General features: G+C 43.5%; 1 protein-coding gene across 1 annotated transcript in view; it reads left to right on the top strand.

Moving 5' to 3' along the window:
* NCKAP5 (NCK associated protein 5) overlaps positions 1–23,482 on the top strand; it is a 322,734-nt gene that overhangs the window by 291,041 nt on the left and 8,211 nt on the right. Inside the window, exons 16-19 of the mRNA XM_088521803.1 lie at positions 4,496–4,801; positions 7,136–7,272; positions 8,788–8,917; positions 11,437–11,624. Of these exons, the coding sequence (XP_088377929.1) occupies positions 4,496–4,801; positions 7,136–7,272; positions 8,788–8,917; positions 11,437–11,624 (761 nt within the window). The remainder of the gene's footprint in view (positions 1–4,495; positions 4,802–7,135; positions 7,273–8,787; positions 8,918–11,436; positions 11,625–23,482) is intronic.

Below are 23,482 nucleotides of genomic sequence, written 5' to 3'. Positions count from 1 at the left end.
GAAACGGGTGACTTGTCCGATCGGTTTGAACAGGGTTGTGTCTGTACTTGAGACAAATACCTGCCTAGCAGAATAGCCGATCTAGGCCTTATTTTTGGATCCTGTAAAGATTTTTATGCGTGTTTTAAGTATCATAATAAGGCTAATAAATTGTTCGTCCAAATAATGGTAGGTGAACGTATCAACTTTGAAAAGTAAAACTGGGTCCTTATGCAAAGAATGATGTGTATGTTATTTGTGAATACACTACACATCTTTGGGACTCCTTTTAATACACAGCATGAAGAGACTATAATGGAATGTGACTCTTTACTATTTACTTTACCTGAATAAATATTTTGAAATACTGTCCAGTTATTCAGTTAAAGGTTTCTTTACAATAGTATGTGCCATTACATGCCCCTTGGTAAAAGTATCCTCTCATGTTACTGAAAAGCACATATAGAAGCTCCTTTTAAAAACTATACCTCCACTTTTTGACTTTTATTATATGAAATCCATGAAAGGTCCCAGAAATGTGCTGGCACTCAACATTGCTTTGTTGAAGTCCATCACTGGAAAGACTTTTGTGTGCCTGATCTTAAAGCGAAAAAGGTTTTGCTCCATGTCCATTTTGAGTCATGCCCTGTTTTGCAAGCGTCAGTGTTAGGCTGGAAGCAATTCCCTTCATGGTGTCTGCTCTACCCTTTATTTTATATTTTTATAAAAAGATATTTTCCTTTCCCAGGTATCCTATAAAGAGAGAATGAAGCGGGTTGTACAGAGGTGGTAGCAACATAAACCAGTACAGTTCTGTATCAGACTAAAAGTTCCTCTTGCTCGCTGCCCTCGTTGCATCCAGTGCAAGGGATCCAGTGCCAGAGAAGGAGCCAGAGCTGCGGGCAGCGATCCAGCCTTCCTTGGGGGTCTCTCCCAGTCTCCAGTGATTTGCAGCAAAAGTAGTTTCCGAGGCAGAGGTGGTAGATACAAATGTTTCAGAAGCAATCAAAAAGGCTGACAAAGAATTAGGTTTATTGATCTATTGTTGGTATTTTAAGGTGTGTATATGGATGATCTACGCTCAGGAGAATGCCCTGGCAGACTGTGCCGTACTCTAGGCTGTCAGTTCCTGTCAGTGGGCTATGGTTATTTCCAGCTCTTAAGTTTTATGTTTCAGAGGAAAGTATAAAAATCCCACAAAGGAACTGTTGTTTCCTGCTCCCGTGGTGAGCTCTGAACCGGACTTATTCGGACTTCACGTTGTTCTGCTGCTGCTGGTACCAGTGGTACCAGCAAACCCTGGAAAGCTGGCAGTGATGCTGGTGTGCACCAAGCCTGTCCTGCTGCACACAATATCAGGGTGCCAAGTGGAGGCAGGACGGGGACTGGATGATGGTCTTCCTGTGAAAATGTTCAGCCTAAAATTATCCAGGAGTAGGAAGTCAATCAGACTTCCACTTCAGTGTTAATTCCTTCTGCTCAGCGGCTGATGTTTTCTCTAAGGAAATGGTGAGAAGCTTCTCAGCTTTAAAGGTGTTCATCAGGTTGTCCAGCACAGATGGGTAGGATGGTTTTGCCAACTTTTGCAGCATCCTGTCATGAAAAGATTCACAAGCGGCAAGGAGTTCTGTGCTCTCCAAGAAGCATCTCTGAATCTCTTCTTCATTTCTGTCTTCAGTTTTGAGAAAAAGAAAGTTTTGTCAGGAAAAAATCCCAAGCAAGACGCTGCAGTTCGCTCACATGGTCATGCAGACTGTGCTCAGAGATACCTGCGTGTTTGTCGTGTATCAAATGAGCTTTAGGAGGTCATTGAGTCATTTGCTTTTACTGGTGAAAATTTAACATCCAGTGCAGATGTTGGAGGCACTGTAGATTTGGGCTAGATTTTTCAAAATTGATGAATGTGTTTGAGTACCTGGATTTTTCGGAAATTGGCCTTCAAATGTCACGATGGGAGCTGCTGAGGACTTTGAAAGCCAAACCCTTTCTGCCATTTGCCGAGTATTAAAAATTAGCTGTTTTAGAAATCTGTGTTACCACATGGCATGTGTTCGCTTTATTGTGGATAAAATCTCTGTGAAGGAAGGCTATAATTGATTAAAACTATTTTTCCTTTTAATTAAATGTGACACTTTTGGTGTGTTCCTCCATTACTCCCTCAATTATTTTAGCAACAGCAGGAGACTCTTTTCAAGAATCATTTCTTGGCAGTGTGGCCCTAGTGTTCATTTCTCTTGATTTTATGTGGTTACTTTCATGGTCCATCACTAGATATACAAAGGCTAACTGTGGGCAAGACAGATCCTTTGGACATAGATTATATCATTTGAAGAAAGATCAGCTTAGAAGATAAAATACTGATTATCCTTCAGTTTGAGCAAAGGACTTTGCCACGGTGTTTGGCGTACAATGTGAATCTACTCAATTTTCTTGCTGTAATTAGGTAGGACTGCCTTTTTCATTTCTGAAAGGATGCTCTAAATGGAAAAAAAAAAGAGAAAAAAGAAAACCTTGCAGAGTCATTCAGAGAATCCTAATGCAGGTGGGTGGTGGGAGCGGGCCCTGCGTTAATCTCGCAGTCACCATTTGGGATGTTTTGTCTCGGATGGTTCTTTCCATGGTGCTCCATGTCTCGGCAGCCCCAGCCGGGTTGCTGTTGTCTTCCTTCTTGTCATGCAGAAACTTTCCTACTCGCCTTTCTTTACTTACAAACTCTGTCACTGATCATCCTTAGCTAAAGCGCTGCCTGTCCGTGAGCTACAATATTTTCTTTGGTAAATCGTCTCCAGAGGGATTTGCAAGGACTGACCCCCAGTATTTCAGCTTTTCTGTACTCAGCCGTGTCCTCAGAGGAGAAGTCCAGGCAGCTGTAGCTACAGACTTTACTATTAGAAAACAAAATAAAAAATATCTTAGGGAGAAGATAACTATGACAAAAGAGAGAGTTCAGTGGCCGGGGTAATTCCCTTTGACTTAGCCTATCCAAATCTAATTTCCTTTTTCACTCGGTTCAAGTATAACCTTCTGCAACTGCTATGGTCATTATGGCACATTAGCTCAAAAATATGATGGAGGATTTAGTTGCCACCTGGCCAGGGCTCTCAGACTGGGTCTCCTTTTGCTACCGGCAGAAAGAAGCAATTGGGGGATAGTAATTGGATGAGGGAAATCATCTCCTGCAGGGTCACTTGTTGCCCTTTTTAAAGAAAACGCCTATATGTTTTTGCAACTTGGCTAGGCCCTTGAGGTAAATGTGCTCGAGACTTTCAATCTTTCTGCGATCCTGAGCCCTTCCTTCCTAAAACTGAGTGGAAGATACTTCCTTTCCTCTGAAGAATGCTGTCAGGAAAATTATATTTAAGTGAGTCAGATAAGTTAATGAGGGCCATGTAAGCATAAAGTGCCACTCTTTTGACAAGAAGCTGGAAACATAAATAGGTATTTAATATATCTGCGAGTAATTTCTTCCTTGCTAAGGCATAAAGCCCATAGAGGCTAAGCTATAAGCAAAAAATGAACATGTTAATGTTATTTCAGAAGAGAACAGGCAAAACCTGTAGAGGAGAAATATTTCCAAACCTCTGAGAGCAGCAGAAATGCTGCAGAGGAAAAAATGACGAAAATTACTTGACAGAGCATTGCTAACTACCACGGACTTAAATAACAAATGAGGGTATCATAAAAAATCAATACTCAAGAACATAGGAAATAGAGATGGAAAAGATATATTGGGCCATATTCTGCGTCCCCTGCTAGAGCACAATTGCTCACTGCAGTTTCAGGTCCCTTATTCAGTCTCACCCTGAACTGCTTGAGCAAGGAACCTTCCCCTGCCTCCCTGGGGAGGCTCCACCACGGATCTCACTGTCAGGGGATGTTTCCAGTCATTTCAGCTAAATTTAAGCTAAATTATGCTCATTTTCTAAGCAGTAGTGCTGAAGTTGCCTTGCGGGTGGTTATCCCTATGGAAAGGATGCTGCTGTTGTGGTTCTTCCCATGTTGTTAAGAGAAGCACTAAGGAAAAGAGAGGTATGGGGGTATGGAGGAGACCAGCTCACATGCACGGTGGTTTTGCCCAGGAGGGAGGTTTCGCTGAGGAAGGAATATGTCTTGCTCCTCCATCCCTCATTTCTCCTGCTGCTTTGGAAGACTCTCGCACAGGTTTTTTCCAGGCTTTCTGCAGGCCTTTAAGATAAGTCATTTAGAAATTCCAGCTGTGATTACTTTCTAGTCTGTGTCCCTCTTATCCATTATCACATCCAAAGCCTGAAGCAGGCCAATTCCAGTGTCTTGCCGTGTGTTAGTTAGTTTAATTTCATCCGAGCAGGGCTTGCCTTTGCATTCATCCAACAGCCCCTGCGTGGCGGGTCACAGCATGCTGACGAAATCCAGGTGCTTTTCCTTCCGTAAAACCTTCCCTGGGAGCTGCCCTTTCTCCCCGCAGCCCCTGTCGCTGTCCCTAAAGGCCAGCGAGCCCCTGGGGCACCCGCCGTCACCCGCTTTTCCTGTGCTGCAGGGTCTGGCTGCCAGATGAGGACCCTGGACAGCGGGATCGGCACCTTCCCGCTGCCGGACGCCGGGGCCCGCGCGGCCGGGCGGCACCTCACCAGGCAGGAGCCTGCTGCGGACGCGGAAGCACCGGAGCAGGTTCTCCTCTCTGCTCCTTCGGCAAAAGCCAAAACCCTGGAGCGAGAAGTGCCTTTGAGTGCCAGGAGCCAGGACGCGGCGGGAAGCGCCATCAGTCACTCCACATCGGATCCGGCCATGAGCGCCCAGGGCGGGCGGCCTTCCCAGAGTCGCCTCCCCAAACCGGCTTCCTCAGGTAAAGTGCTAATTGCCTCAAGAAACTTAAGGCTATTGCTGCCCTCACATCTGTCCTGGTTAGCGCTCTTGTGAGAATGGCAGTTGATAACAGGAATGCTAAATAAATGCAGAGCAGAAAATAGTCGTGATCTGAAGCATTAGGTTAACAAGTTTGTGACCTGTTGTCGCGCAGAGCGCTTATCTGTAACCCAGCAGGAAAAACGTGGTAAGTGCTTAACTCCTTCTCTCAAGAAAAAAAAAACATGCAAGCCTTGGAATTGAACTGGAATGGGAAGGCAGGTGGTCAGCTGTATCCAGGATCTGACTTGGCCCCAAAGTGCATAAGCACGTTGTGGCATTACGAAAAGACCCGGTCATAAAGTCTTCTCAAACTAGACTCAGGCTATGGACTCCGCTGGCCTCTGCAGGAATTCGGTCCCACGGACTCTACGGCCTTGACCTCGAGCGAGACTCTTGCTGCTTTCCTGCATCCTACAAATTATTTAAATATACAAACATAAAGCAACTTATTGTCGTTTATCCGTAGAGTGTGCATTTACTATAAACTGTAAAACAAAAGCTGACAAAGCAGTAAAGGCACTAATCCAGAAAAACACCAGCAAATAACTTTACATTGGTAAATAGTTCTATTGAAGTCTATTCAAATCGTTATAAATGCACGCTGAGCAGCTGCATGCATTTTTTAAGGTTTTCAAGTCCCTAATGTATGTGTCAATAACAACAGAAGTGATTACATATAGCATTTATATCTGTAACAGACTGATTTTCATATTCCAATGGTAAAAATGTTACAAACCTGAGTAAAAGTAATCAGTTTAATGGGGAAAAGTACTTTTTACCTCGTCCAATGCAATGTCATTTATTTATTGGTGTTACATTAATGCAAGAGCTGCTCTCAAGTTACGAGTAGCTGAATAAATGCAGACGCAGAGGCTCTCACCCCCCAGACAACTTCTATTCCAAAGGGAGACGTAACTGTGAAGAAACCTTCCTCTCAACAGTGCTTTCTGGCAGGATTTAGCTTCAAGGTAAAAGTTGTCAGCCCTTTGCCAACGTAAGCATTTGTTGCTCTTATAAAACTTGTGTTTAACTTGCATAAATCCCTGTCTCTCTAGCTCCAAGAGAGGATCCATGTAATTAACATGTGAGGTTAAATATCAAGTTTCAGCTTAGTTTAAGGCGGTCAAATATGTGTTCTGCTAATAAGCAGATGTATAAATTGAGCCTGGAAGGGAATAAACCTATTTTATACATTCATAAGCGGTGTAAGAGAAGGATTCTAATTAAACTCCTTAGAAGTTAGTTGATTTAGCAATATTCCCAGTGCAGTTTTGCAGTGGTATAATGGACTGCAAACACGCATTGTATGCTTCATTGAGACTCCCTGCTCTTTCAAATCCAAGCAAAATAAAAGATATTTTAGTACTTGCAATATTTTAAAATAAACGTACTGTTAATTAATGGTAGAGCTAAGAAGGATTCAGCAGAGAAATCGTGGTTATAGATTGTATGCTATATGCTTGAATAGCCACATGTGTGACCTCCATTCAGCAGTGCGCTATAGGGTAGACTCCATGATTAAACACTGTCATTATAACAAATTGAATAGAAACTGCAAGCACGGAATTGCTTCATAAGAAGTCAGTGGCAGTAAGATGGTTCTGAGCTTAATGCTAATACTCACAGCACCAACCTTGTAGGGTTTGTATCTTAATTAAATTGTTATGAAGAGATACTTAAAAAAAAAGCTGTATACATCAGATGGTGGGGTCAACTCATACTTTACCAGAATATTTTCATTTCATTTTCATTTCTTTGCTGCTCCCTCACTTTTTCATCCAAATTACAATTATCATTTTGTTTCACATGCACCATACATCTTCTTTGATGTTTTGATTTTCCATAGTGCCAGTATAGCAAGTAGAAAGATGAGCTGATTGAGAATTTCTGCTGGAAAGGTGCTCCTAATTATATTTATGTTAGCAGAGTGTTCTCTCTCTGAGAATGTAAAATAGCTAAACAGATTCTGCAGTGCCTTGAAATAGTTTTTGAATATTGTTTATTTGAAAGCAGATATTTTTTAGAATCTAATAGAGGGATTTAAAACTGTGCCTTCCTGTTTGCTTGTTAAATGGAAAGGGCTTTGGATCAACTCCTGCCATGAAAAGTCCTGAAGTTACCTTAATAAGCAAACAGTTGCTTTGAACACTGATGTAGTAGTTGATGTAGTAAAATTATCACAACTTGCCCCTGTTTTCTACTGAATTATGACTGACATGCCATCAGTAAAATGCCGATGAGACCCACAGCTAAAGTAAGTCTCTTAATGCAGGAATTGTTAACTTTGGAAAACAAAATAGTCGTGAACCGAGCTCCGAGACTGCTGCCACATTCGAGCATTGTGAAGAAACTGTTGAAAATGGGGAGGCTCTTCCAGACTGGACCAGCAAGAGAACGACTCAAACACAGGTATGAATGAAGGGGCATCGTCTGTTAAAGGAGAGAGGTGCTGTAGCAGAAGGAACCAGAAACAGTGGATGTTTCTGATACAGTGAAAAGAGTGATTAACAATCTCATAACTGCATTTGCTTTATCCCCCTTCATCAGCAATCTCATTATTTATTAATAATAATCCAGTACCCAAAGGTCCCTCGTGCACACACTTTACAAACATGTTGTACTCAATATTCTCCCAGGTCCTGCATGAACATGGAAATGGAGGAGCTTCGGCCAGTTTGTCACTTTAGGAAACTTGATTCCGTTTGCTTGCTGGCTTTTAGAGACTCGGATCTGTTTTTTTTTTCCCAGGTCTGGTTTCCTTCTCCGCACAGCTGCACAGTAGCAGGCTTGGAGCAGCTGTGCTATGAAGCAGCATGAAAAGGAAAATATTCTTACATTTTTTCTGAGTGTTTTTGGTTAATCCTTCCTTCAGTCTTGAATCTGGTCCTTCAATCTTGTTCCTTCAATCTTGAATCTGAAAACTGCAGGAAAGAATAAATAGGCAAACACATATGCATGCATAAAAGGCACCACCAAGCTGTTAACCCACAGCAGTGCCAGGCTGCCAAGCCCTGGGAGAAGCTGAGGACGGGCAGGTTGGCAAAGGGAAGGGAGAAGTACTCAGGAAAGGGGGCATCGCGGCAAGGAAGCGCTCAGGCTGCCAGCTACTAAGCCTGGCATTACGAGAGCCTTAAAAAATTGCTTAACTGTTCTGCATGTCTGCCTTCTCCACTGCAGTTTCATGTGGCTTTTTTGTAGAGCCCACGCTCTGGGTGTTTTGGAGAGAAACAAAGAAACTGCTTGGTGCCTCTCGTTAGGCAATTTGGATTAGGTATTTGGTGCCATTTGTACCTTTAACCCGCAAGGCACTAACTCAGTCTCAGCCTTAGCTTGCCCACCCCCGTTTTCTGGGTTTTTTTCTACCGAGTGGCTGCTCCAGAGATGCTCGAGTCCTTCTTGGGGGGGAACCTGTCAGGACCAGCCATCCTCTTTGCTCCCAGAGCAAAAGCCTTCAGGGTGAGGAATCATCTGGGGATTAAGGGCTTTTCATTACTGTAACCTAGATGCCAGGACCAGGGGGCATGAATTTGGGCTGAATTTAAGAGTTAATGCTCGGTATGGAAAGTGCAAGTCCCGTCCACTGGTCACCCTCACTGGTTGCCTGCAGAATTTCTGGCATTGCTTCAGACCTTTGGGTGCTGTGTGAGCATCTTGCACCTTCCAAATCCCTCCAAATACTGCTGATGCTTGAGAGGTTTTAAGCTTGAGCTTGGTGGATTAAATTATCTGAAAAAAGCAGGTGGATCTGATGAGTATTTACCGAGGGATAAGCAATTAGTTATACTGGTAAAACAGAGTTCTCACCACTTAAACTGTGTTTACACTGCCTGATGAATATAAAATGTTCTATTGCTAATATCACCGTCCGCGCTGTTCTGATGTATGTGGCTCATGTGAGTGATTGCAACCCCGTTACTCGTGCAGGACCGAGCTCTGAGGCTGTGCACTTACTCTGCCAGCAGCAGTGACGCCGAGACGGAGCCAGACTATGAAACAAACTATTTTAGAGCTGCAGGACACAAGTTAGCGGAGTTAACAAAGAGCAACAAACAAGGTAATTGAAATTATGTGCATGAGAAATGTGTATCCTTCATCTCCATGCTGACTGCGGCAGGTAGTGTTCTTCATTGGACAGTGTCTGCAGAATTTCCACTTTTTAACCTTCCATTATGTGCCTTTTATTCCACGTGTTACACCTTTTTTCCTCTCTTCAGCTGCTTTTGCTAGCTTAACCTATAGGATTTTATGCATAAATCCTTGCAGTGCAACAGTCTCCCATTACATTAGTACAAAATTTAAAAGATTAATGTAAACTTTTTTTTTTTGATTATATGAGCAGATTGAAACAACCCAGTGCAAAGCCATAGCTTTCTAGCTTCTGCATCAAAATTGCTTTGGTTTTGATGCTATAGGGAAGACCCTGTCAACCTCCTTCCTATATGTTGCCCTTTTCAAGTGCCACACTTTTTTTGCAAGAATCGATGGCCACTTGGAGTTTACTGAGTTCGGGTAGATGAAAGCTTTCTGTGTGTGTAATAACCCAAGAAATTGCTGTCTCCTCTTGGCCATGCCACGCTGCCGCTGCCCTTCGCTGCAGCGCGCGTCCCCCTGCCCGGCTAAGCAGCCGCGGGTGATAAATCCTGGCGAGTGCGGAGGCCAGCGCCAGGTCTTGGCACCGCCGAAGCCCCGAGAGCTTTAGCAGCGTTTCGGCGAGTCGGAGGATTCGCGGTGCCCCTCGGCGCTGCGGAGAGCTCGACCTGGTAGAGATGAGCACCTGGGGCAGCTGCTGCTGTGAGGAATGCGTTAAAAACACCCTGGACAGACAGATACTGTAGACACACTTACCATGCACTTCAGCGTCTCCTGGGAGCTTGACTTAAACATTTGGCATTTTCAGAGATAATCCATTTTATATAAGTCCCCACAGAGAGAACAAGGTAAGAAGCCAGGACCATTTATTTGCATTGCTCCTGTAACTTTGAATTTTTAATCTGTATGAAATGTTGCAGGTAATTTAACTTGGCTAATAAACACTTTCGATACTTCTTGCAAATCATTCTCTAATACAAGAGAAATGTGTTTTGTCTTGGAGGTAGATAGGCAATTCTTTCTTTATTGATTACAATTTGCAAAAAAAAAAAAAAAGAGAGTCATCATGGTAATCGTGTAAGCTGTTGCATTAAATGAAAGTTGGTTCCAAGTTAAGTGATGTCTAAACATGTTTTGAGGCCATCACTTTATTGAGCAAACCACTATTTAGTATATATGCCCAACTAAGTTACTAAATTAATATACTTAAATTCATATATTTAAATTTCTGTTTAATACAAACAAAAAGACAATTATGAAGTATTATTGCAAAAGTATTTCTGCCATGGTAATGCCTTTAGGATCAGGATTTCTGCTTTTTGCTCCATTAATGCAATTCCCATGTCATATTAATAACAATACTTTATTCCATCCTGTTTTCAGAGATCTCCATTTCTTTATGCACACAAGCGATATAACCTCAAAACATCCACAGGAGGCTGAGGCAGGGACTGCAGCAAAGCAAGGCACGGAGAATGTTTTTGTATGCACAGATTGTTGTGTTAGATGAGTCTCCAGAACATTAATGAACTTTCTGCTGTGGCGCTTTCTGTGAATTTTCTGTTGCAAAGTTAAAACAAAGTTATTTTCCTTTTCCATTTCCGAGCAGGCAGCTGCACAGCTGGGAGGCTCCCTGCCTGGTGCCACTTGAGGTCCCTGATAAGCCCTTCACTGGTTTGCTGGGCTTTACAAGAGATTCCCAGAACATTGGCCAACATTAGGAAGTCACTAAAGTAGTGGGGAATAAACCAAGTATTCCAGGTTCTCCTGATTCAGCCTTGAGAATATTTTGATTCGGATTCCTCAAGGATTTTATCCCAGTGCAGTTCTGCTGGAGGCACTGGAGCCAGGAGCTCTTCCAGTGCTCCAAGTCGAAGGGTAGAGTTGAAGTTTGTGTAGTATGAGGAGAGAAGAAGGAAGCAAATCTCTCTCCCCTGTGCTGGTTCTTGAAGATGCAGGAATTTTCTTTTGTTTTGTTTGGATCTTTAGTATGAGTGTTGAGCATTGGTCTTTGGAGGCTGAGCTTTTACTCTTTTTTTTTTTTTTGAATTCCAGCATGATCTATAACGATTGCATAGTGCCTGTTTCTTATCTTGTTCATGCATATTTTACGCTATTGTTTCGTATCAAAAAATGCAGTGAAAAGAAAAGAATTTTCAAAAACAGACCAAAAGAGGTGCTAAAGGAACTCAACACATCTGCCCGGTAAGGCTTTTGAGAGAGAAGTACAAAAACTTACAGCAAAATGTAAATAGAAAGATCCTCCCAATTTAATAATCACTAGTGATTCCAAAAGACAGAAATTGCCATCTTCATCACCTTGAATGGGAGGTATAAGCCTCTACCTGTGTTAACTGGAGAGTTAGGAGATAGTATTTTAATGCCTTTATTACTGTAAAATTTCAGATGCCTTAAAAGCACTCGAAATACATTTTGAAAAGTGTAAAGATTACATGATGATATTATTTTTAATATCTCTTACAGCTGGTCAAGAAAAACAAAGTCAGAGAACGGCTTTTCTGGGGAACCCCATGTCAATCTTGGATTTATACCAGCACAGTCTCTATGGCCATTTTGGAGAGGAGGGACCCGAACACTTGGCCCATTACAGTCTGATTGAGCAGCTCAGCGGAGCTTCCAGTAAAGAGAGCAAGGCCAAGGAGAGGCCCCATGTGAGTTACTGTGACTTTTATGACATTGCTTCTCATTCCCTTCTTGATTATTTATTTCATTTTTAATTATTTTATTATTTTATTTGTTTATTTATTTATACTCAATTGTATTTTACTGAATCCAGGAAGACCTGAAAGAAACTGTATGACCTGCAGAAGAGTAAAGAGCTAAATATTTTTCAGAGTGTCGCCTTCTGATACACATCTGTTGTAGATTAAGACTTCTAAAATTAACAAGGGAAGACAGGCTAGCGCTAGCACTCTCGCATAAGAGGGCAGTTGAAATTCAGGTTAGCAAGAAAACACAGAATTTAACTGTGTGGCTGCTCTTTGGCACACAGACAGCTGGTATGTTCAGCAGCACTTGCAGTAAGGGACTGAAGCAGAGTGGCTGCAAATTCAAATGGAATCGTGCTGTGAAAGTCGGTGAAAAGTGTGCGGCAAAGTGCTCCGTGTTGGGTCTGGAGCTGCTGGTTTGGGGGTTTTAAACAAGCTCTAACAAGGCTTTTCTATTTTGCTTGACAATAGAGCCTCCAGCCATGATCCACTGCAATCATTCTGCCTATATTTTAAATCTCTTTCCCTGACTCTTCTTTTTTATTCTGGAATATAAGTTCTTTTACTGCACTGTGTGGTACTGAGCACATGTGGGGTATGTTACAGTATAGACAAGGGTGGTAGAAGAAAATAACAAATGAGCTGCTGCTTGCAGCACCCTGGTATAGATCAAAAACAAAACAAACAAAAAAACACAAAAAAAGGAAAGAAAAATGTAATTTAATCTCTTCCCAGACCCCAGTCTTTGGCAGAGATGACCATTCCCTTCCCCAGAGCTGGGGCCTGCAGCCGTCAGGGCCAAACGTGCACAGGGGTGTGGGGAGCAAACTGGCAGTGCCCCTGTTTGTCCCAGCCCCACCGGTGGGAAAGCCCTGCCTGACTGCTCATAAAACTGACTCCCCAGCTTCAAAAGGAAGGAAAATGCTGAAAGGTACCTGCCTCCTTGCCCAGTCAACCAGATTTCGCTAGTGCCTGGATCGCGACTCATGTTGAATATGTTTTGAGTTGTATTAGAGAGCAAAAGGTAAAGAGTCTGGCTTCAGAGTTGGGAAGAATAGGGGGAAAAAAAGGTAGCAGAACAGTATTAAAAAAGGACAGATCGGAGAAGAATCACCTGAGCATCCCCTGAATTCCTCCTCTTGTACATTTAGAAATCCACAGCTCATGCTGACAAGATAAACTTTATACACACACACACATATACAGCAACATACATATACTTCAGTTCTGCCTTCTCAAGCAACATATATATATTCAGTTCTGCCTTTTCAAGGGCAAAGTCTCTTGCTATTAACACAGCAATTAGATTGGATTTCATTACAGAGAAGTGGCTAAGAATTGCATTTGTTTTTAATTTATTCTTCTAGTGCATTTCTTATACGTGACAGATCTTTGTAGAGTGCCCAATCAGCACTAAAACTTAAATAAAACTTGTTAAAATAGCTGTAGAGTCCGTGTAAAAATCCATTATTAAATGAGAAGGTAACAGGTATGCTCAGCACTTGCATTTGTCATGCATTAGGTTGGGGGGCTTTTGAGATTACTTTTTGAGGATTTGAAATAGCTCTCCAACCAGTATTGCCTCTCGGTGAACAGTGAAAGCTCAATAAAGCACTGGAGATTTGCTTATTAGTGTTAAGCTTTCCAGAATGACAAATGAGGAGCAGCGACCATGAAGAGCAGGTTGCCACCAACAACTTGTTTGAACCAGCACAGCAGATTTTTCTCAGCTGTAATTTGTCCAACCCAAGAAGATCGCCAGTCTGTGTGTGATCTGGAACATTGCACACAAAAAAAGGGGGGACATCAGAAACTTATGGCCAGCAGACAAATTTTGAGGGGAAAAAAAAGAGCAGTTTTCGTCCATAATATTTGGCATTTTGGAAGAGAAAATGCTACGTGCTTAGAATTCAGTTCCAGAATGGTGTGTGTGAAACCTTAAAAAAAAAAAGGCAAGTGTCCTGCTGGACAGAATGAGCTTCCTGTGCTCGGGGAAGCGGCTTCTTCTGCTTGTGCTGGATCCGTGACATTGGCCCATGGGCACCAGCAAGTGGTGGTGTCAGACTGGGGGCTCTAACGAGATGCTCTGTTAACCCCGATTTACTGTCCCCACAGTACTCCCCCTCTCCACAAACATGTTCACCAGGGTTAATCCCCAAAGCATGCACACGACAAGCAGTTTTATCAGCCCAAAAAGTGCTGCACAGAAGGGTTCAGAAGGGAAGGCGGTCGGTGGGCAGCGGCCGTGAAGGTGGGCACGCCGCTGGGCAGGCTGGCGAAAATATTTATTGCTCCCAGTTTTTATGTCTGCCGAATCTTGAAGGGTGTCCTGGTTAAGCTGCCTTGCACTACAGCACACTGGGTGATACATTGATGTTGACTGGGGAAGCATGTTCTGAAAATAACGTCGTACTTTTGTAAACTGCTGCGTTTCGGGCAAGAAAAACAAATCACAGTTTCGAAGCAAGGAATAAAGCACATTGAGTCATGGATACGGAACTTGCATTTAATTAAAGGCCATGGTATATTTTTTCCTCCTAGAGGATTTCCAAAACTGGAAACACAATTATTTTTATATATAATAATCAATTAAATTAATTTTAATTAAACGGTGACTTCTCAGATGCAATAAAATATGTGCAGCACCTGAGCCCACCATTGTTTTGCCTTGGGCAGGCGCCTGGGCAGTGAGATTTCAGTGAGGCCAAGAGGAAACAGCCACTTCTCTGGCTTGTAGCAATAACTGGTTGTGCCTTGAACAGTTTGTGGACATCATGGTCGCTACTGCATTTTCGCAGTGAAAAATAATTTCATATGTTAATTAATTTGCTTGTTAGAGTCCAAAAGCCCAAGGATTTTTTTTAATAATTATTGATGAACATATGATTAAATGAGAAGTGATTCAAGACTTCATTGTCTTCATTTGTTCCCATGGAGAAGGAACTGAGTCAAAGATTTTATTACTTAATCATCCCTTCAGTCACAAAACATCCTGAAGAATGACTTTTCCTCTCTAACCTTACCAACTACCCCGTAGTTTTTGTAATACAGCTTTGTCCTTCCTTTTATCCCTAGCTATTATTCCACTCGACTCATCATCCAGACTTTCTTATTTCAAGGCATGACTTGATGAACACTTTAAAGATCCTTTACAGATCCTTCAAGGTTTAGAAACTACCAGTTTCTAAATCCTGTTGCTTTCCCTCGGTTACGAAGATGTACACGAGAAATGGGAGCTTTTGCTCACGGTCGCAGTGTGAACCCGGTCAGCAGCTTCGCTGCAGGCTCAGTTGCCCCGTGGCTCCTCCTTGGCACAGCAGCGTTGGCGGGGGACGTGCGGGTGCTTCAGGAGGGAGATGCGATGCTCGTGTCACCGTGTCTTGCAACCCAAGTAGATTTTGGAGCTTGCTGTGAAATTGCGGTGTTACAGCACAGCAGTAGTCAGAGCACAGGTACTAAAGCAGATTTGTTTCGGGGGGACGGCGTGCACCGTGCGTTCACAAGGACCTAAGTCTTCCACCAACCAGATAGTGTAAGGAGGGTTCTGCTTATCTCATGTGAAAAGGCCTGCGATAAAGATTTGGGTCCTGTTACCACTTGGGCACCAGCTGCATCTTAAGGATTTAAAGCAGGACAGAGATGTTGACCCATGAAACTGCCTCCCTCTCGGCCTTGACTACAGGGCCAGCTTGCAGCGGGCGCCCATCTGCCATCCCGAGGTCGGCAGGATGCGTCTTGCCGCGAGTGTGATAGTGTGGGGAGCGGGGAAAGGCAGCTCGGGCAGCGCCCTGAGGGGAAACTGCCCCTCTATGCACGGGTGAGCACCGAGTATCCCGTGACGGTGCCGCTGTGGGGACAGACCCAGGTCGGCGGTGGTGCCGCTGGCGCAGCCCCCGCTCGTGCCCGGCTCATGGCTTCCCCACAGGACCCGGGCGTCGCTGTCTGTAGATGAGGAACAACATGGTTTGCAAAAAGTGCAAATAAATGGGGATGAATCTCACCTGGCTGTTGTGGTTTAGGGTAAATACTTTTATTTCATGTAAGGAATTGGTGTACCAGATGATTGCATAGGTTTAGGGAGCTGGTTTATTCATGTCAACATTAGCTGAAGCATCCCTAGAAACACAGATACAAATTCAGTCAGGATCAGGTATCCTGTCATCCTCCTCGCCACTGAGAATGACATTTACTGTATTTATGCCTTGGTATCGATCTTCAAACATGAGATCATGTTGGCTCAGGGTGGCTATGAAAGATCCCAGAGTGGTTTTGAGGAGGGCAGCTTTACAGAGAGGGGGAAATGGCACAGCAGGCTCCTGGATCCACGTAGGGCTCAACAACTCCCTGAGATGGGTTCTGTGGCTTCCGTCCTGTGTAACCCAAGGTTTCCGAGGGGCCATGCAGCACTCACCCACCACAGCAAAGGCTGAGTAATTACCCGAGCTGATGCAGGATCTATTGTCAGGGGACTCTCCTAGGAGTATTTGGCAACTCCTTTGACACAGGAGCACAGTCTGGTAAGAAAACAGAGTTTACCATACCACGCATAGGAGTATTACAGAATTAATATTTTTTCTAGCCACAAGTCTGATTCAAGTGAGTGTGGGAAAATATTAAATTAGGCTAGGATGTCTCCAGACATCAACAAATCCCATGTCTCTACATGATTTTTTTCCCCTCCACAGGGTACATTCGCATTCCGAGATCTGCCACAGTCTAACACACCTAATCAGACCTTATTTTTTCTAGTGTCTTGCCATCAAAGCTGCCTCCAAAAAGAAAAGAGGAGAGATTGCAAAACAAGCAATTTGAAGGCTGCCAGGCATCTCCTGGGACCACAGTCTCGCTTGACGTGTATCATTTAAAAGAAATGTTGTGTAGTGTGGGAGAACACTCTTACAGTTAGCCCGAGGTGCTAGCTTGGCAGCAATAAAAAGCTGCAGTTACAGAGACTCATTTCTCTCCCCATTCCTTTTGCTGAAGCAGCTGGGGCTTCTTACACTGCTGAGAGTTTTGGAGAAGCAGCATGGAGGTGGTCCAGCAGCAAGGACAACAGCATCCACCATAGCTTTATTACGCTTTTTAGACAGCCAGAACAAGGCAAAAGGCCATTCGAGAGTCAGAGATGACCAATTAAAAAAAATAAAATGTTTTGCTAGTGCTTTTTATAAGAAAAACACACCCTAGAAAACCTTGCAGTTTTAACTTTCGCCGTGTTTCTGACACTGAAGGGGCTCTGCAATTTTAGCACCATGCCGCCAAAGCCCATCCTGGCCAGCCCTCCAGCTGGTGGAAGGCTTCTCTCCATCTTACATTTGTCCTGGGTATTTGTGGGAATGGGTAGGTGGCAACGTTCAGCTGTGTGGGTATCGGCGAGGAGCTTGGCGCAGCGCAGCACCGGCTGCGAGCAGAGCGCAAGGCTCGTCCGGATGGAGCCAGGAATGGTCCTGATGGAGCCAGGAATGGTCCTCATGGAGCCTGGGAGAAGGGACGGGGCTGCGCTTGGTTCCCCGTTTTCCGCAGGTTTGGCAGATGGAGCTCCTGTGATTTGCAGCCACGAATGTTCCTGGTGTTTGTAACCAGAGCCTCTCCCGCTCCCCCTCTTTGGAGATGAAGCTTTGGGTTCCGTTTCCTCCGTGCCAAACTGAAATACCAGAATAATTGCGTAGGCCCAAATGGAATTCAGGGCGCATTAATAGCAGCAAATGAAAAATATAAGTGAGCTTGTAAGGTAATGTAGTTGTTGTAATAGTGGAAATGATGTTAGTAATAAAAGGAAAAGGTAAAAAATGAATTAAAAATAAATACAATAAACACTGGATTGACTTGATCAAGATAAGAGCAGTAGGGCACATGAGGTGCTCAAGAGCTCTCGGTTTTCTGAAAGTGGAAAATCTTTTGACTCAGAGGATCATCTATCAGCTCAGTTAATTGAGAAGAAAAATGCTACAATAGTTTTGTGAATTATTTTTCCATCTGAAACTGGCCTTCTTCATCTCTAATAGTGATGTGTTTTTTTGCATAATGCACTCAAACATTGTGAACAGAGGAGAAGGAAATGACAGATCTCTTAATATGAGAGTTATATTCTCAGCAGAGTACGTGAGGGAAAAGTTGCACCGTTGATACTAGTGGGAACTGTGGCAGAACAAAACGTACTAGGAAATTATTCCCGTTTTTTTTTAAGAGCATGCTTTTTCTTTTTATACATACACAGGAGATACTATCCTGATCAACATACAAAAAAGAAAGCAAAGTTTATGTCAAACATCTGCAAAAATCATATTCAAATATTTTGAAGTTGTTTCTGGCTTATTCCACCAGCTATTTTCATCTCCCCGAAGTAATTCACCTTTTATTTAATGGAAAAGTTATATTGGATTTTATGCACTATGACAGCCAGATTTTCTACCTCCTGATGAAAAATATTAGTTAAATATATTTTGTGAACCCAAACACTCTAATTTGTAGGAAGTCCCAAAGTGAAACATTTTATTTTTACCATATATTCAGTCCTTGATGCATGAATTCCATATGGATGAATGCTCCATCCGTATTATTTTAATGGAGAACAATGTTAGTATTTGGTAAAAGAAACAAACACGGGATTTAGCAGACCTAAGAGCAGTAAGTGACACAGATTATTTGGGAAGTTTATGTGATTTAGCCGTATGGTTTAAGCGTCTTCCATAACCATCACTGCGATACATCCCGGCAGCTCCGCTCCCAGGCACAGCCCTTCTGCTCCGCGTTCCTCCAGTCTTTGCTGGATCGGTAATATAAAACTTCTGGATATGATCGAAAACTGTAGCCTTAAGAATTTCCCTTAACTGCTTGTGTGCCGTTCTCAATAAATACCCACCCAAGTGATTATTCGAAGAGGTATCTAAATAATTGGCAGTCTAGCATGTAAAAATGATTTCCCTGGCATCCTGATAGGAAGCCCTGCATCCTGTCTGGATGGCAGTTACGGAAAGCTGGGGACACGGAAAGTGCCCTGCAAAACAAGGCCTCAGATGCATTTGCGTGGATGAAGAGTAAATCAGAAGTGGGTGGGAATGAAGGAGCTAAATAAGAATACATTGCCCAGCTGAGTATTTAAACATGTAAGTGTTTGCCTACAGTAATGGTGCATTTCTCATGGCAGTTCCTGAATTCTTACCTAGACACTTTGGCTGCTGGGTTTTCAAAGGTAAGAGAAATCTGCAGCTTCTGCTGATGTCTCTGACAGGTTCACATAGCTGGAGCTCATGGAAGTCACGGTGTTTGTGTAGGTGTTCCAAATTTGATGTAGATATTCTCCCTTTACGTGAGAGACTTGGATCTGTAGCATCCAACGTTTGTACTTGGGCTCCGTGTCCTGGAACCTCATGGACATTTTCGCGTAGCTTAAAGGCCAAACTCTATGTAGTTTGATCTGTTCCTACAATCTTACAGTTAAGGTCATTCCATAATAAGACTCTTTCCACTTTTAAGCCTATTTCCTTATTGCATTTCCCATATTATTAGAGCACTGGCAACTGCAAAATGCCCAAACTGTACCACCTGGGTAACTTTAAAGGCTTTATTATTATTATTATTATTATTATTATTATTATTATTATTAGAACACCATCCTTCCTTTTCATGTGGCTGATAACCACTGTAACGGGCAGCAGTACCAACGAGTTTGTCAGCAGTGCAGCATTTCTATAAATAAGTTGGACGGCAGAGGCATGGACGTGGTGCTGGGCTGTCGTTAGCAGCGCGGCGATGAGCACGGAGCAGTCGGCTCTCCTCGTTATCCGAGAAAACCAGGATCGGCTGCGGAGGCTCTCCTGGCTTATGGGAGCTCCATCGCTCCTTGCGCTGATAGTAGAAGACAAACTCTGCAGCTGTAGAGGAGATTCCAGTATGAAGGCATGTGTCTTCCTGAGCTGTTCTGCAGGATAAATACTGTTTTTCCTGTTTTCTCTCCCATTATGTAAGGACTCGCTGGCTGCTCCGTGTATTTGCTAAGGGGGAAGGGACCTGGTGCTGGTGGAAGCCACCAGTTACACACACGGTGCAACTAGCTGGGCAGGGTCCTGTCCCCATTGCAGCGCTCAGGAACTCCCTCGTGCTCCACCACAGCCTAAAACCTCCATACGAAGCGGGGAACGCTCCACAGCCCGCGTTTCATGGAGCTCCTGCCATTCCTGTGGGAGATAGGGTCTCTTTTGCTTCCATATCCTGGTTCCCTGGGGAGATGTATGGCATGGAGTGTGGAAGTCAACAGGTAGGAGGACCTGGATTTGTGAATGCATCTTTATATGGATAACTGCTACCCGAACGTACACAGGAGCAGAACTAGTCACTGCCCACAGGTCCTAGGATAGAGACCACAGAACTTCTCCAAAGCATCTGCAGAGTTGAAGGATGTGCAGAAAGAAATGCAGAGCCCTTACTCGGGGCAGTCCAATAGAAACAAAATCAGAGACAACTTCAATTGATATATCAGAGTCTGGCCTGCTGTTGCTGGTGGCATCAGCATTTGCTAACCTGTGCTAAGCCAATTTTGTGAGTCAGCTGGGAGTTTAACAAACCTATTTCAGATTGTGTTTTGGAAGAATATCAAGCATGGGGGGAACTGGTTGTGTTCTGCTCATTGCAGCAGATGGTATCCCATTTGGTGTTTGTTAGCTTTGTTTGCAGCTCAATATTTTGTTTCTAGGGGAACTCAGTAAGTTAAATAATTTATCTCTCTAATGCATTAGGAGTCTGATCCAAAGTCTACTGAAGTCAGTGCAAAACATTTGATTAGCTACCACGTGTACTGGTTCAGATGCCAGGTCCTGTATGGTGAACTGCATTTCAGATGCTGTCTAGTGAAGAGAACAACACAGGCCTCTGTCTCTCCATGGAGAATTTTCCGGCAGCAAAGAAAAAAATTAAATATTCAAACAGTGACAAAGAGCTTTGCAGTTACAGTGCAGGACTGTGCAGATCAGATAATGTTCTGGCTGGCTGCTACACATCTCTTGCTATTAAATTCTCTGCCTTTAAATAAAGAATATAAACAAGACCCCCAGTTACACTCAGGATTTAATCCAGTAGTGCTAGCAGGTTGCATTGAGGTCTTGGAAGGCTAAGCAAATAATCATTATCATTTAATGTTCCCCTCAAGCATAGGATCGGATCTTGCACTGCAACTGCAGAGCACAGACACAGCCCCTTGACCAGGTGCTTTCCCAGCGTGGGAGCAAATCCGCAGCCACATCCTGCACCAAACTTTTGTCCAAGTTTGCTGTTTATGGCACACTTGGTCACCAGCAGAACGAGTGCTTCTTAGCTCTGCCGAGTGTGTGCATGAATTCTAGTTGTATTTTAGTCCTCCTAGTGGCCTGCTCTATTAACAATATTATAATCTTTATTGTAGGCGTAGGAGCGTGTTCCATGTTACTAGTATCTCCAACAGTTTGCAGTGCTAGTGCTGCAGTAACACTCACATGTTGCTAAGGTTAATACATCTTTTAAATCATATGTCCAGCAAATCCACTCAGGCTATCCATCACTTAGACATTTCTGGCTTTATACACAAATTGTAGTAAAATGGATACATAAAAATACTGCGTTATCCTGCCACAGTAGGGAAGCCTGCAATGAGGACAGGGGACAGCACCAGGCTCCTCACACTGAATTCCCGCTCCCAGCCTTTTGGATCCTGTTGGGACCCTGGGAAGGGAAGGGAACGCCTGGGTCTAGGGAAGGGAAGGGTGGACAGGGCAGGCTCTGCCCCGCACATCGCTCGTGTGTTCCTGCTGCAGGACTAGGCTCTTCTCCAAGTATCTGCAAGCACCAGTGCCTCCTCCCGGCCCTGGCCATGGGTTCGGGGCTCTCCTGACCTGCAACAGAAGCCTCCAAAGGACAAAGCAAGCAAAACTAAAGCCATAGACATAAGTAGAGTTTCCCATTTTGATATGTTTACTCATCAAAATATATATTAGTGCTTGAATTTTTTGAGACAAGCTGAACATTTTATGAATCTCCTGGCTATGGGAGCTTCACTGGCATCTCCAGCAGTGGTTTTTCTAGCACAGCATTTCCCTGCTGGTTCACAGAGATGTTTTTTGATCATCCCTTAGGGCTGAGACGAGACAACATCGTCTCCTACCTGTGTTTGCTCCTGACCTGCATTGCGTATTCCCTTCTGTAGTCTTGTCCTGCTCATTTCCTTGTGGCTTAATCCAGCTGGGTCACTGCCAGGACTCTATCCTGGTGTTGATGGGTAAATATGAGATTAATTCCATCTGTATTTTTGTCCATCAAGATATCTTTCAGTCCATTGACTTAATTTATTAAATGTGACCTCGGCCTGTCTCCCTGCTCAGTGCTGTCACCAGCGACACCGGCAAGTCATTCTGCCAGCGGGTGACAGCTTTACCCGATGCTCCGAAGACGCGGATTCTCCCAGCTGTGGGGCACACGTTAATGTTCAGCCCTACGGGATGTGCTGGATAGACCAAACAAGGACGGCTGCTCCCCGGCACCGCAGTGGCACGAGGCAGGCGAGGGCACTGAGCAAGGAGGGGGGCAGGGAGGTTAGTGCTGCCCTCCTTCACCCACTGCTGCTGCGGTTCCCGTTCGCCTTCTAGCAGGAGCCCTCCAGGGCGAGCCATGAATTTCACCACTTTTAACTTGTATCTTTTTTTGACTTGATTGTTTTCCAGCATTTTTTTTTAATTCTTGATTAATTTTTGGCTGGCTTTTTAATGCATTGTCTGGTTAACTAATTCATGCAGCAGTTTATAATTACTGCCTTACTATAAAATGGTCTTAATGGAAGGTTGTTTGTTTTTTGTTTCCTTTCCAGTAGAATAACAAGTTATTTTATTATTCAAACAGGGCTTACTTCCTGCTGTTTTCAATAAGATTTTTAATAAATATGTAAATTTAAAAATTAATTTACTGCAACGTTTGGCAGCATGATTCTTGAACTGACAAAAGTTTGATGGATTGTAAAATTATCCCCCCTAAAAATCATCAGTCATAGTAAACAAAATTTATCAACCTCTGGTAATTTTACAGCTTTTTCTTCATCTTATCTTCTGTTAGGAACTCACTTAAAATTGATTATAATACTGTATATTTCTAGAACCATAATTCATTCATAGATTAATTAGATTTTAGGTTAATATCCTATCATACTATGGGACATGAGCCAAGAGTGTTTTGCAGTTGTTACAGATCTGCAGTGGAGAAACCTTGATTACTGCTCCCATGTGGCTTAAACCGCCAAGACTAATCACTAATCAAATTCAAACCACATAAAATGGAACATCCTTCATAGCGTTTATTTTCTAGCTGACTTATGCTACAGGCTCTCTATTGATAGGACTAAGTATAGCGAAACAAACTAAAAGTTGCAAGAGAGGATTCCTCCTTTATTTAATTTGGTCCGCTGCCTTTAGTTGAAACTTTTGCTCTGATTTTTGTGCTTCTGTCCCTCAAAATATTTTGTCCTGCAGCAAGGATAAATAGTTTCCATAGATGCGTGTAAATAAATGTCTTCTTGTGTTTGATGGAGGATGAGTTTCAGCACATGCTTCAGCGCTGCAGCTCGTGCTCTGAACCCGCCTGTCTCATGAGGGTGGCTGAAGAGGTGGCAGGTGGAAATGCAGAACCAGCATCGTGTTCTGCATCCCTCTACCCAGTTGTTTTGTTGGAGATACAGGAGGGACTAAACCCTGGACAGACAGCGTGGGCAGAGTGGTTGTCTGGCCCACTTCCCTGCAGGGTAAAATGAGGAAACTGTTTGCTGTGGAGCTCGCTCTGTTGTTTCA

The sequence above is a fragment of the Tinamus guttatus genome, unplaced genomic scaffold (assembly GCF_059628265.1).
Source record: "Tinamus guttatus ecotype Peru unplaced genomic scaffold, ASM5962826v1 Tinamus_guttatus_pri_ptg000133l, whole genome shotgun sequence".
Lineage (NCBI taxonomy): Eukaryota > Metazoa > Chordata > Aves > Tinamiformes > Tinamidae > Tinamus > Tinamus guttatus.
Note: the sequence above shows the minus strand (reverse complement) of the source record. Positions and strands in the feature narration are given on the sequence as shown.